Source organism: Prionailurus bengalensis, chromosome B1 (assembly GCF_016509475.1).
Source record: "Prionailurus bengalensis isolate Pbe53 chromosome B1, Fcat_Pben_1.1_paternal_pri, whole genome shotgun sequence".
Classification (NCBI taxonomy): Eukaryota; Metazoa; Chordata; class Mammalia; order Carnivora; family Felidae; genus Prionailurus; species Prionailurus bengalensis.
Window position 1 is genome coordinate 74,115,585 of NC_057344.1, and position 14,907 is coordinate 74,130,491.

Below are 14,907 nucleotides of genomic sequence, written 5' to 3' on the forward strand. Positions count from 1 at the left end.
CACACAGTGAGGAAACAGCTAAGTGGGGTAGAGAATGCCATCTGCAGACATGCATGAGTATCCTTGCAGAAAACTGACCAACACATTCATGGGAAATCTGTTCCTTCGTCCTATTTCCTAATGAACTAAACCAATTGCTACAGATAATTCAGATGTCAATAATGGACTCAGGGGCGCCTGGGTGGCGCAGTCGGTTAAGCGTCCGACTTCAGCCAGGTCACGATCTCGCGGTCCGTGAGTTCGAGCCCCGCGTCAGGCTCTGGGCTGATGGCTCAGAGCCTGGAGCCTGCTTCCGATTCTGTGTCTCCCTCTCTCTCTGCCCCTCCCCCGTTCATGCTCTGTCTCTCTCTGTCGCAAAAATAAATAAACGTTGAAAAAAAAAATTTTTTTTTTAAATAAATAATGGATTCAGATCATGATTATCTCATAGGATTAATAAAAAGCCAAGAACATTTAATTTTTAATCTGGTAGTTTTTATAAAACAGCACTCTAGAGGCACCTGGGCAGCTCAGTCAGTTAAGCGTCCGAGTCTTGATTTCAGCTCAGGTCATGATCTCACAGTTCGTGAGTTTGAACCCCACATTGGGCTCTGTGCTGACAGCACAGAGCCTGCTTGGGATCCTCTCTCCCTCTCTCCCAGCCCTCCCCACCCCCCCCAAAATAATAAAACATTTAAAACAACCAGCACTCTAGACAAAATATGAACAGTTTTAGTGGTTTTAGTAAGCAAGCCTTCAAATGACAGTGCATTTATGTGGTCCACCTACAACTGTCAGAATGGACTGAGCTACAACTAGTGATATAAGGACCACCACCAGACCAAGACTGGCCTTTAATGAAGGAACCTAGGACTTTATTGCAGTTCTCAAGTTTAACCAAAACCCTTCCTGCTGAGCTTCGTCTGTGGGCCACTCCAGGTAGGTCTTGGTGTTCATCATCTTCCGCAGCTTACAGAAACGCTGGGGGATGGCCTTTTTCTCAATGGGCTCCAGAAGAATGAGAATGACAGCATCGTTGTTCTCATCAAACAGACGGAAGTGGGAGAAGTCCAGCTCGTACTTGCACCACTCACTCTTCACAAAGTTTTCAGAAAGCACAAAGACGGTTTTGTGGCTCTTCTCGATGGAGTCGATGATGTTGTCGATAATCCATTTGCCGGGAATGAAGTCCCGCTTGTGAAGACACAACTTGAAGGGAGGGTCGAAGTGCTCCAGCTCCTGGACCATAAGGTTCTCCACCCAGTGGGAATCCCGCTCGCTGTAAGACACAAAGGCGTCATAACAGAGGTCCCGCTGGGGAGCTTTCCTGGGCTTCCTTTTGGCCTGGAGCCAAGCCCACATCATTTTCAGGTACCACAGCCCGTGGAAACGGTGGCACAGAACCCCCGTGAGCAGGATCAACAAGAAAAGGACACAGCACACGACAGACACCAGAGCTGCCCTGTGGCATTCAGAAGCTGGGAGATGGGTGTCCTGAACCCGCTGGCCCCGCACATAGAATGGAGAGTCACACAGGTAATTGTGTGGCCAGTCGGTCAGGGTCTGGGCCAGTGCTTGCTGCTCCCGCGTGAAAGACAGGAATTCACAGGAGCAAATGAAATTGTTGCCGCCAGCTTCCAAAGTCGTCAGTCTTTGAAAAGAATCAAGTTGCTCCTTAGAGAAAGTGTTTATTGCATTTCTGCTGATTCTCATGACCTGTAACGTGGGTAAGAAGGAGGCATCTGGTAGAGTCTTCAACTTATTTCTGGAAATATAAAGTTCTTTGAGTTGTGGCAAAGTCAGAGAAAATGAATCGAGATTGTTATTGCTAATATCTAAAATTTCCAGTGTCCAGGGGATGCATCGGGTTAAGCTGTATATTCTGGTGTTGGATAAGTTCAAATATTTCAACTTTTCTGGCCACTGACAAGTTTCAGGCATAGAAAGATAACTGTTCTTACTAATATCAAGGTTAATCAAGTTTTTCAGAGTAAGCAAAGTTTCTCCGGTTTTTTCTAATGATTTCAAACGATTTTGCCTTAAAATTAAGGTTTGTAGGAGGGGCCAGGCATGCTCACAGGCTGCATTTCTCAAGTATTCTTCAACCATTAAATTGTCACTGAGATCCAAATATTCTAATGATTTTAAATGTTGTGAAAGTAAACAAGGAACCAGAAACACCTTACTGCTTTCTACTGTGACTCTTTTGACTCTTTCCGTAAGTGAATACACACTACTCAGATCACGAAACGAGTAGAAGTATGGAATGACCAACCTCCGTACTGTTAATGTCTCTATCCCACCTACACTTCCAATTTTGCCCATGTCAGCTACGTCAAAGTCGCCAAGCCCATGGAGAGTACAGTCCTCAAACTCTACTTCTAACACTCCAGAAACGTAATTCAACAGTTTTACAAGTTCGCTAAAACTTCCATCAGTGATTTTCACGTTTCTAAACGTCCACTTTTTAATCGACGTATTTGTTTCATTGATGGATGCTTTTGAAAAATGTAAAGTGTTCAAATGAGTATCTCTCAGTTCCAAATGTTCCACAGAACTTAAAAGATCTACAAAAATCTCCAGCAGCAAATCAGGCTGTTTCATACGAAGGGCCAGATGGCTGATGTTCTGAATGGACTTCAAACTCTCTGGCTCATACTTCTGGAGATTTGAAGCATCAATCTCAAGTTCCTCAAGAAAAGTCAGCCCAGCAAAATCCTTTTCCTGAATCGCAGTGAAACTGTAAATATTTCCCACTTTCAGAATTCGCAAAGTTGTGAGCTGAGAAAAAAGAGGTGTTTGCCCAAGTGATTTGTAAGGATTTCCCAGCAAGTTTAAGAACTTCAAGGAAGAAAGGGGCCTGAACCATGAGGATGATAAATTAGATATGTGATTATAGGATAAGTCCAAATGTTCGAGACTCCCCAGGGAAAAAAAAGAATCTTCCTCTATCGTGTTAATTTCATTAGACTCCAGCCTCAGAGCCCTGAGGTTCACACAGTCCTGCAGGTCACTGTTGCCAATGTAGGTGATCTCATTGTTGGAGAGGTCAAGGCTTCTCACAGCCGCCGTGAGTCCTGAGGGGATAGAGTTTAAAGATCTGGAGTGGCCCTTGCAGACGCCCGTGGAGTCACAGGACAGAGAAGTCTGATGAGGGGCCACTTCCTTGGAGAGGCTGGTTACAGCCCCCAAGACCCATACTGTCCACAAAACACGTGACATTGTCCAGTCCAGTAATTCAACCTACAAATAAAAGAGGTTCAAATGAGTGACTGTGTTTGACAGTATATCATGATTCCAGTTCTTGAGAAATGTTTTGTAAGGTATAAGGCACATGCGCACGCACACACAGAGCTATCTGGAAATAACAGAGTGGCAAATGGAATGTATGAATGGGGATATGTTGCTGCTACATCCAGCAACACCAACACAGACATTCTGCCACTGTGCCATGACCTCAAGATCCAATACCATCTGGGAGTACAGAGCAAGACTCACTATGCCTGAGCTGAAAGAATGAGTCAATGAATGAATGGAGGAATGAACACGCAAGCAGGTTTAACACGAGCGAGGCTTAATTAACCCTATGGATTTACAATCACCCACTCACCCACTTCAAGCCTTCTTGTATTAAGCATGCCTCTTCCCTGCCTCAATGCCCGCTGGGAGTTAGAGATCTCACAGAGCCCGCCTGCAGCTCTCACTGGACAAGCATTTACTGACTGCAGCTCCAGCGGTAGCATGGTCTTTCACCAAAAGAAAAAGGTCCTGTGCTCCCATGCTTCACCTACTCCTAGCAGACAGGAGGGATGCTGGGGACCCCAGGCAGAGCGAGGCGGTTTGCTGGGCTGAGGGACAATCAGACCATCGGAACCTTCTCTTCCTTGCAGAAAAGTAAGTGCAGAAAGTAGTGCTCCAGTCTGGATGTGAGGGGAGTAAAGCTGTCTGCACACTCTCTCCCACTGCTAGTTTACAACCGTGAATCCAGCACTGTCTTTCGGCCCACCTCCTGGGTCCTATATCCCTCTTTGGCTCTATTCGGCTCTCTCGTTCCTGCTGTCTGTACTCCTCTGCTCACTACATTAGCTCTACAAAACAATTTTAAAAATCTAACCCCAAGAAGAAAACTTTTTGTGGGTAAAACTAATTTCCCACATGCACAGAATCTGAGAGATTACGAAGGCCCTAGGCCTATATAATTTATAGGTACAGAAAATTAAAATATAAATAATGTTAATACACACTTGGCTGGGAAATTTAATAGCTGTTGCTGCCAGATTTTTACGGCCACACCAGTGCAACTGCTCGGCATCCCCTCCTGTCTCTTTTAGATAAATGGGGCCATACCGTGCATACTTATTCTGGATTTCACTTCTCACCTTACGATATGGCTTGGCATCTTTTTCCATCCATATATACAGACGTTTCTGATTTTTTCCCAGTGGATCACAGCATTTCATAATATGAATAACCCATAATTTGCATGCCCATCAGCACCATATGACAGTTCCAACTGCCCTCTCTCTTGCCACCACTTTGCACTGCCAGTCTTTTTAACTTCAGCTATTCTGGTAAGCGGTGTAATCTCATCCGAGTCTAAATTTCATTTCCTGGACTAATAATGAACCTGAACACCTTTGCATATGATCATTTGGAATCCTCATTTGTAATGTGCCTGTTTCAGTTTTTGGCCTACTGTTTTCTGTTGGATTGTCACTATTATAATAATTATTATAAATATTAAATTATATATAAATAAAGATATATACTCTGGAAATGGAAGGAAGATACATATGTTACAAATACAAGCATTCCTCAGAGATACTGCAGGTGAAGTTCTGCCATAATAAAGTGACTATCACAATGCAGCCATTGAAGTGAATTCTCCAGTTTCCCAGTGCATATAAAAGCTATGTTCACACTACATAGTAGCCTGTTAAGTATGCAAGGTCTTAAAAAAAAAAAAAAAAAAGTACATACCTCATTTAAAAATGCTTATTGCTAGGGGCACCAGGGTGGCTCAGTCAATTAAGTGTCCGACTTTGGCTCAGGTCACGATCTCACAGTTCGTGTGTTCGAACCCTGCGTAGGGCTCTATGCTGACAGTTCAGAGCCTGGAGCCTGCTTCAGATTCTGTGTCTCCCTCTCTCTCTCTCTGCCCCCCCCCCCACTTGCACTGTGTTTGTGTTTCTCTCTCTCTCAAAAATAAATAAGCATAAAAAAATAGTAACAAATTTTTAAATGCTCATTGCTGAAGAATGCTAACCATCATCTGAGATTTCAGTGAGTCATAATCACTGAGCACAGATCAACATAATGAATATAATAACAATATTGAATATAATATTGCCAGAATTACCAAAATGTGCCACAGAGACACAAAGCGAGCAAATGCTGTTGGAAAAATGGCAGCGACAGACTTGCTCAATGCAGGGTTGCAAGACATATTTGTAAAAAACACAGTATCTGCAAAGTGCAACAAAGCCAAGTGCAATAAAACAAAGTATGCCTGTATCTTCTTCCACTCTGCCGCTTTCCTTCTTGCTTGGTGGAATCTTCTGATAAACAGATGTTCTTAAATTTTCTGTTCTGTTTCTTTGTAGTAATTTTTGTGTCCTGTTTAAAAAATATTTTTTACATTATCATGAAGATATTCTCTTTATTATTTTCTAAATCTTTATTGCTTTGCCTTTCATAGGCCTATAAACCACATGGGATTAATATTTGAGGTAGCAGAGAGGATCCATTTCATTTCCAAAATGGATATTCAATTGACCCAGCACCATTTTTAAAAAGATCACTTTGGGGAGACAGTCAACAATATTACTTTTGTCAACAATCGCATGTCCTCATAGGGGTGAGTGTGTTTCAGTGTTCTCTATTCTGATCCAATGTCTGTTTGTCTTATCCTTGTACTGGTATCACTACATTAAGTGTATAACATAACTTAATATCCTGGAGGGAGGTGGGGTAGGGCGCAAGCCCTTCCTGCTTATTGTTTTTCTTCAAATGAGGCTTGGTTAATCTTGGCATTTTGCATATTCTTATAAATTACAGAATCATCTTATCCGTTTCAAAAACAAAACTTGTTTATTTTAAATGGCAATACTATGAATCTGTAGGTCAATTTGGGAATTACTGACATTGTTACAATAATGAATCTTTCAATCCATGAGCAGGATACATCTTTCCATTTATTTAGGTTTTTCTTTAATTTATCACAATAATATCTTACGGTTTTCTGCACAGAGGTCTTGAGCATATTTTGTGATATTTATTCCCAGGCATTTGAGATCTTCTAAGCTTTAAAAACAATAATACATACTTATGTGTGGTATATATTTATTTCAATTAAATTTTATGTATTTACCATGCACTAATTAACCCTGCTAAATTGATTTAATAATTCCAGTTTGTAGATTTTTATCTTCTATGTACACAATCACATCACTCAGATATAATACTGTTTTTTCTTCTTTCCAATCATTATACCTTTACCTTGTTTTCTTCATTACTGAATGTTGAATCTTATCAAATTCTTTTTTCTCTTCCTGTATCTACTGAGATAATAACATGAATTACCTCCTTTACTGTGTTAATACTGGTGATTACATTAATTGATTTAGTGTTAAGACAATGTTGCAGTTTTAGAAGAAATCCAAGTTAGTCTGGATATATTACCCTTTTTATATTTTACTGGATATGTTTATTTACTAATATTTCCTTAGAATTTCTGCAAGTATATTCAGAAGTAAAATCACCCTACACATTTCCTTTCCTCTCCTTTCACCAATGCCACCTTCTAAGACTGCAGTTTTTGTTATTATTTGTACATTTTTCTTGTTTTTGTGAAATATATTAAATATGCTTAACAGCTACAGAACTATCCAGATTTTCTTTTTATTCATCTTTCAGCTTTGATAAGTTGTGTTTTTCAAGGAATTTATTGTTTTCGTTTAATTATGCAAATATATGGACACAGCTACTTATATCATCTTCTTACTATTTTAATATTTGTAAGACCTATAGTGAGGTTCCCTATTTCATTCCTGAGATGAGTAATTGGTGCCAGCTTTTTTTATTGTCCTGTCTGTGGTTTATCATTCTTTACAAACGTTTTCAAAAACCAGCTTCTCAGTTTATAGATCCTCTATTTCTTTTCTATTTCACTAATTTCTATTCTTCTAATACTATTTCCTTCCTTCTGCTTTCTCTAGATTTTATTTTATTCTTCTTATTCTAATTTCTTTTTTTTTTTATTTTTTTTTTAATGTTTATTCATTTTTGAGAGACAGAGAAAGACAGAGTGCGAGCCAGGGAGGGGCAGAGAGAGAGAGGGAGACACCAGAATCCGAAGCAGGCTCCAGGCTCTGAGCTGTCAGCACAGAGCCTGATGCGGGGCTGGAACCCACGAACTGTGAGTTCATGACCTGAGCCTAAGTCGGACGCTTAACCGACGGAGCTACAGCGCCCCTCTAATTTCTTAAGGTAGATGCTTACTCATTAATTTTCAGTCATTCTTCATTCTAATATATTCATTTAAGACCATAAATTTTCATCTAAGCACTACGTTAGCTATATTTTCCATGGCTTTTCCTCTGCTGTTCTTTCCATATTTTGCCTCTTCAAGTTTCAGTCTCGAAATTTTCTTCTAATCTATTTTCTAGCTTATTCTTCTTTCTTCAGCTGTGTTTAATCTACCGTTAAATCCATCCACTGCTTTTAAATGTTTGGTTATTGCTATTTTCATTTATTTAATTTCTGTTAGATTCTTTTCCCCATCTGCTATGTCATTTTTTGTAGTTTCCAGCTCTCTGCCAAAATTTTGAATCTTGTCTTTCATCACCTTGAGCACAGTAAGCATATGATAGGCTGCATAGCACTTCTAACAGGCTTGGAGGGCAGGGAGTTAAAGGTGAAGGTCTAGGCCAATCATGGATGGAAAGGTAAGGCTGAAGTAGAGGAAACCAAGTCCTCACGTAGATTGTAGCACAGCTCTGATTTATCTGGATGGCTCAGACATTCTTAGTTTCTAAAAATGGATTAAGATGATTTCTGGAATATCTAGTGCTCACAGGTACCTGCACAAGCAAAGGAGAATTTTCTCCAGAAGACAGTAACGTTATCCTAGGCCTCAAGTTTCTTTCTACAAACAGTGTTTCAAGTTGAATGTCCAGTAAACAATAAAAAACAAGCAGGTACTAAAGGAAGCAAGATAATGAGTATGAGAGGAGCAGAAACAGCTGCGATGGAAGCTAGCCTATAAAGACTAAACTAACCTATAAAGATCTAGTATCGTACCCACCTCTAAAACTCATGGTGGTTAAGATGAGATGAGATTACTGTTTGGTACTGTATTTATTCCATTGTCTTTCTGCTTAATTAGTTATTGAAAAAAAATCATCTTAGTATAACTGTACTGGGCAACGAAAATTTACTTGATTTTTTTCCATTTTGTAATAAATAGCACAAACCTTAAGAAATCTATACTTGAATGTCTGAATGTTTTCCCCTAAGATTTAAAGGTCAAATACATCTATTCTAAATTTGTCTGTCCTAGCCTTTTGTCTCTAAAATGTAAAATTCATACGAGCAGAGATCTTGGGCTATTTCATACAAGTATTATATGGTACCTATTGCATGGTGGGTTCTCAACAAATAATAATTACTGATGATGCTAAAACTGCCATTAACAACTTGACACTGAAGATCACAGTCACTTCTATTCCTCTCATTTCCTCTATACATTACAGCATGGGGCAGAGAGCTCCTCAGAGTAAGACATGGAGAAAGGGAAAAGCAATGGCTAAAGTTAGACCGAGTGGAGTCATATCTAATGAGAGTTGTGGGTCTGGATAAAGCATAAAATCATCTGCTTAAAGAATTCAGAAAATTGGGGCGCCTGGGTGGCTCAGTCGGTTAAGCATCTGTCTCTTAGTTTCAGCTCAGGTCACAATCTCAGGGTTCGTGAGTTCAAGCCCCACATCAGGCTCTGTGCTGGCAGTGCGAATCCCTGCTTGGGATTCTTCTCCCTCTCTCTTTCTGCCTCTCCCCCACTCTCTAAATAAATAAGTAAATAAATAAATAAACTTAAAAAAAAAAACAAAGAATTCAGAAAATTGACAGAGTGGTGAGGAATCACTGGTCCAAGACCCAGGGAAAGGACAAGTAAGCCTGGCATTACAGGCAACTTCTGCTGTGCACATCTGCAGAAGCAGAATTGAGAGGAAGTTGAAGCCCTGTTGTCCCCAGAGAAACCACAACCAGATACCCACTTCAGGGTGAGGGCTATAATGGCTGAGTAAAGCAGGAGTGGAGAAGGGCCCCAGGGCCCCAGGCTCGGTTGAGAATTGAAAGCACACTCTCCATTAAGCCCCTGGCAGGGAAAAGGCTATACCTTATGTGAATAAGGATCTCAGAAATCTCTGCCCTCTGGCCCTGGATGAAGCCAGCCTTCTAGAAACCTCCTCTAAAAAATCAGAACTCCAGGCCTGCCACATACACTGGTGTGGATCAAAATATTAAAAGACAATAAAAATTTGGGGGAATTGAATAAAAAAAAAATTTCCCAAATTATAAATGCATATTGATTCCCCAATAAAAATAAATAAATAAATAAATAAATAATTTAAAATAATAAAGAATAACAATAAAATAATAAATCAGTAAGTTATGTATTGAATTAATAAACAATGATATTAAGTAATAATAAAGCCTAAGCATTTTCTTAAAGAGTATAAATTCCTCACCCAGCCTGAAAACAATGGAATAATATCCTCAAAGGGCAGAGAAGACATACCTGCCAATCTACCTGTCAGTACCCATTTAAATTATCATTTAAGAGTAAAGGTGAGATACACATTTTCAGACATTCAAAACCTAAAAACCAAAAAAGAATCTTTATCTATACTCCATCATTGAAAGAAGGACCCAAAAACATGTTCTTCAGCAATATGGAAAATAAACCCGTTAAGAGTAGGCAGCAAGAAACTATGGTTGCATTTTTTTTAATTTAATAATTGATAAGAAAGAAGATAGCATTCAAAAACTCAAGCATGGCTTTTGGTATGAGGAAAAAGGAATGTAAATTTTAAATGCTATTGTGGAGGAAAACAATTTTAACAAGCAAGCCTCTTATTTATAAGAAGTAAATACAACTTACATTTATTACTAGATCTTTGTAAGGAGGTCACACCCACAATGCCCTATACCATAAAATCATGCTCAATTACTATTTAACCAACCAAACCAAATTCTTAAGGGAAACAATACAAAAAGTTAACTGATAGCTTAGAAACTTATAAAACATGCTGCAAACTTTTGACAGTTTTCGTAAAATAAGAGCATCATAAAAAGTTTAAAGATGCAAATGTTCTCCGCTTAGAAGAGGAAGAAACTTAAAATACTGGTGAACAAGTCAAAATAGGATGATTGCCATTTCCTTTTTTTTTTTTTTTTTTTTTTTTCTCTTTACTTTCAAGTCAGGCCATCCTATCTATCACTTGCTTTCTGGTAAAGTTCTTAGTAACACTGCAAACAGGACCTTCTTCTGCAAGATTAGTATCATCTCAGCCAGCTGAGCTGTTTGTTTATACTTGAACAATCAATCAATTTCTCTCCCTCTCTCTCTCTCTCTCCCTCCCTAAAAAACAAACAAAAACAGTAAAAACACTATCCTGTCTTGCGGCTAAGTTCTAAACACAAGTTCTCATTTCCAGAATTTGGAGAGCTTAGAAGGAGAACTTCAGGGCATTCTTTAAAGAACTCGTCTAAGCTTAAATGCTCTAAATTATTTTCTCATCAGAGACATAACTCAGATCTTTTAAGGATGGAAGAACACGGAGGGCGCGTGAAGCCGGGCTTGGGGTTAGTGAGCGAGAGTCCCAGGCAAATCCTGAGTCCTGAACTTTTCCCACTTCTCAGCCACAGTGATGGAAATCTAACTTTGGAAGTTAGGTCCCTGCAGTAACCCAGGAGCGCAGACAAACCACCAGCGGGAAGCACGCGTGCAGTCTGAAAGCCCTTACCTGACCCTCGTCGTCAGGGCTCGGAGTGGAGGGTGGCGCGCAGGCTGGGGCCGCGGGAGCGTCGGCGTCCTAGCGCCCCGTGTGCAACCGAGAGGGAAGCAGGGATCCCCGGCGCACCCCGGCGGAGGGCTGCGGAGCGAGGACGCCAGCAGAGCGCGCTCTCGGGCGCGCCAAGAAAGGCCCGACGTACCCGGGAGATGGCGGTGCCGCCCTGGGCCGCGTCTCCTGGCGGCCTCCGGCTGCGACGCGCCTGGGCCGAGGCCGGGAGCGAAAGGAAACGTGCGCGCGGCGGGCGCGCGTCCTCGCCGGGTGCGGGAACCTTCTGTCGCTGAGCACACCGCCGCGCAGCGGAGGAGAGGCCGTGGGGCCACGCGCCGTCGCGGCCGCCTTTGTCCCCGGGCTGCTTCAGGTGACCTCGACTGAGGTTACGGCCCACCCGAGGCGGCCCGAGTCCGCAGAGGGCGCTGGGAGGGAAAACAGAACCGAGATTGGTAGCGGCCCGCGCGTGGGAATTCCCGAAGCACGGAGGAAGATTTCGCAATCCCAGTAGCCAGTTACCCAACAAGTATCATCCAGAAGCTTTGGCATTCAGAGCCTCGCGTTACCCAGAAGCACACCGTCTTTAAATTCCACTTCTCTGTTCCTGTCCATCCTTGGGAGCCCCAATTCGTGCCTATCCCGCCCCCCCCCTCAACAATTTGTATCTCCAGGGTCCACTTCCACCAGCAAGTTTATACTCTCTTATATTAAAATAGCTCTCACCAGTCACTATCTAGATCAACATAGGAAATTTTGCCTGAGGAGCAGATAAGGACATTTTTTGTTTTAAATCTTCGGGCAGCCCCTGGTGGTGCACTGACTGTAGCACCTATTTCCCATCCCTACTCTTCTCATGAAAGATGTGGGGCTCCAAAGGATTTTGAATCCAAATTCTAACCATGCTCAGTTCCATCACCACCTCTCAAAGTAATTGAAAAACAAAGACTTAGGTTTTTTTCCTTGCCGCAGAAACTAGTGAAGAATGTTCATAACGGAAACAAATTACCTTTTAAAAATTAAGCTGCCTTAATAATATTCATAGAGTACATTTGATATTCATAACTGTATTTGATCTTCACGAATTGAGGCAGAGGAAGCATTCTTGCTCCTCTTTCGCACACTAGGAAATGCCATGCAAATTGTGGCAGAACTGAGATTTGAAATGAGAATTTTACCTTTCTCGAGCTGCATTCCACATCCCTAATCCTCATTAAGCGTTCCAATATCAGGCAAACTTAACCAGGAAGCAGGAGTGAACTTGAGAGGATGGAGTCTGATTTTCCATTCAGGTTACGGACTATGTGGATATTTCTCTCTCCCTGATGATCCAGGCTCTGCAGCCTGGAAAAAGACTTTGTTCTTACCACTTCAAAATCTCCACCTCTCTTCCTCAGGAGTTCTCAAGTGTGTAGGTAAGAAAACTTATTCCCAATATTTTCCCCCTGAATCTAAAAACCTCTGTTCTTTCTCCGTATGTCTTTAATTGAACTGCCTAGATTAACTAATGTTATTGCTTTGTAATCCCAAAACTTCTTAGAATGTTTGGCAAAGTCAGATAGAAATCATTTATTTCCCCACAAGTTATTACCAGTGTAATAAAGATTATTTTACAGTTAGCAAAGCTGTTAGCACGTTCTGCTTAGGCACAGACCTTATTCTTGCTCAGTCATAAACATTTTCAAAGCTCTTTCTTTTTTTTTTAATGTTTATTTATTTTAGAGAGAGAGACAGACAGAACATGAGCAGGGTGGGGGGCAGAGAGAGAGGAAGACATAGAATCCAAAGCAGGCTCCAGGCTCTGAACTGTCAGCACAGAGCCTGACACGGGGCTTGAACTCACAAACCGCAAGATTATGACCTGAACCGAAGCCGGACGCTCAACTGACTGAGCCACCCAAGTGCCCCCAAAGCACTTTCAAATACATCTTTTCATCTGAGTTTCATAAGAACACATTAAATAAATAGTTCTAATATTTTTTTTTCAACGTTTATTTATTTTTGGGACAGAGAGAGACAGAGCATGAACGGGGGAGGGGCAGAGAGAGAGGGAGACACAGAATCGGAAACAGGCTCCAGGCTCTGAGCCATCAGCCCAGAGCCTGACGCGGGGCTCGAACTCCCGGACCGCGAGATCGTGACCTGGCTGAAGTCAGACGCTTAACCGACTGCACCACCCAGGCGCCCCAATAGTTCTAATATTATTACACCTTCAGCTCAAGTGATTGGAGAACTTGTCTCAAGTCACATGGTTCACACCTAGGTGACAAACCCAGATTGGACTCCAAAGCTCCTTAGTCAGTCTGCTTTTCAGTTTGGCATAAGGCCTCCTACAACTCACTACAAAACTTATTTTTTAAGATTTGAAAATGAACACAGAATATGAAAAGGTATTTGGGAAAGGATATCTCATGTAGATATTTATATTTCTGAGTACCTGACTGAAATTCTAAGTTATTTGAAGTTATCAAAATTCACAGTGTATCTTTTTCACATAAAGTATTTGTAATAGGTAAATAAAACAATAAGAAATATATCTGTCAAAAATCACTTAATGAAAGCCTAATATAATCCCTGCACTATTTTGTGGACCTTTGTATGCAAATACCCATTTTTCAAAAATTTTCTATTCTGAAAAGATTTCACTAACATATGCAATTTTTGAAGAATCTGTTTAATATTGCCTGTGCAAAACAACAGTAAAATTCTGAATCAACACCGAACCAAGTTTTGAAAACTGAGAATATTTCATTCTGTATATATTTCCATTTTTAAAACTACCATTATTCTTCGACCCAAACACTTCCTGCTGGAAATGGCCTTTTTCTCAATGGGCTCCAGAAGAATGAGAATGACAGCATCGTTGTTCTCATCAAACAGACGGAAGTGGGAGAAGTCCAGCTCGTACTTGCACCACTCACTCTTCACAAAGTTTTCAGAAAGCACAAAGATGGTTTTGTGGCTCTTCTCGATGGAGTCGATGATGTTGTCGATAATCCATTTGCCGGGAATGAAGTCCCGCTTGTGAAGACACAACTTGAAGGGAGGGTCGAAGTGCTCCAGCTCCTGGACCATAAGGTTCTCCACCCAGTGGGAATCCCGCTCGCTGTAAGACACAAAGGCGTCATAACAGAGGTCCCGCTGGGGAGCTTTCCTGGGCTTCCTTTTGGCCTGGAGCCAAGCCCACATCATTTTCAGGTACCACAGCCCGTGGAAACGGTGGCACAGAACCCCCGTGAGCAGGATCAACAAGAAAAGGACACAGCACACGACAGACACCAGAGCTGCCCTGTGGCATTCAGAAGCTGGGAGATGGGTGTCCTGAACCCGCTGGCCCCGCACATAGAATGGAGAGTCACACAGGTAATTGTGTGGCCAGTCGGTCAGGGTCTGGGCCAGTGCTTGCTGCTCCCGCGTGAAAGACAGGAATTCACAGGAGCAAATGAAATTGTTGCCGCCAGCTTCCAAAGTCGTCAGTCTTTGAAAAGAATCAAGTTGCTCCTTAGAGAAAGTGTTATTTTCCTGCTTACTTTCAAAGAAAAAGGAAGTATCTGGTAGTGTCTTCAACACCTACCTGAAAAGGTCAAGTTCTTTAAGTTGTGGCAAAATAAAAGATTTTATTGCTAACATCTACTATGCTTAGTGTCTGAGAAGCATTGTGGGTTAAATTGTATAATTTAGTGTTGGGAAAATTCGAGTCTTCTACCTTTTCTGGCCACTGATAAGTGTTAGGTAAAGAGCCAAGTATATACACTCACCAAGATTAAGGTCAGGTTTTCCTAGAGCAAATAATATTTTTTGGAGTCTATAGATTATTTTGTCTTAAATTCAAGATACGCAAGGAGTGCCATATAAGTTGAATGTT

The 14,907-nt window shown here is 41.3% G+C and overlaps 1 protein-coding gene across 1 annotated transcript; it reads right to left on the reverse strand.

Annotated features, from left to right (window-relative positions):
• Nucleotides 1-427: 427 nt before the first annotated feature.
• TLR2 (toll like receptor 2) lies at nucleotides 428-11,580 on the reverse strand. Its single transcript, XM_043567108.1, has 2 exons — nucleotides 11,007-11,580; nucleotides 428-3,222 (listed from the first exon to the last, which is right to left on the reverse strand). Exon 2 carries the CDS (start codon nucleotides 3,199-3,201, stop codon nucleotides 847-849), a length of 2,355 nt encoding a protein of 784 aa, XP_043423043.1. The 5' UTR covers nucleotides 3,202-3,222; nucleotides 11,007-11,580; the 3' UTR covers nucleotides 428-846.
• Between the last annotated feature and the right edge of the window lie 3,327 nt (nucleotides 11,581-14,907).

Bases quoted from the DNA above. Each gene is read 5' to 3' on its own strand.
- TLR2 (XM_043567108.1), bottom strand. From the start codon at position 3,201: ATGTCACGTGTTTTGTGGACAGTATGGGTCTTGGGGGCTGTAACCAGC.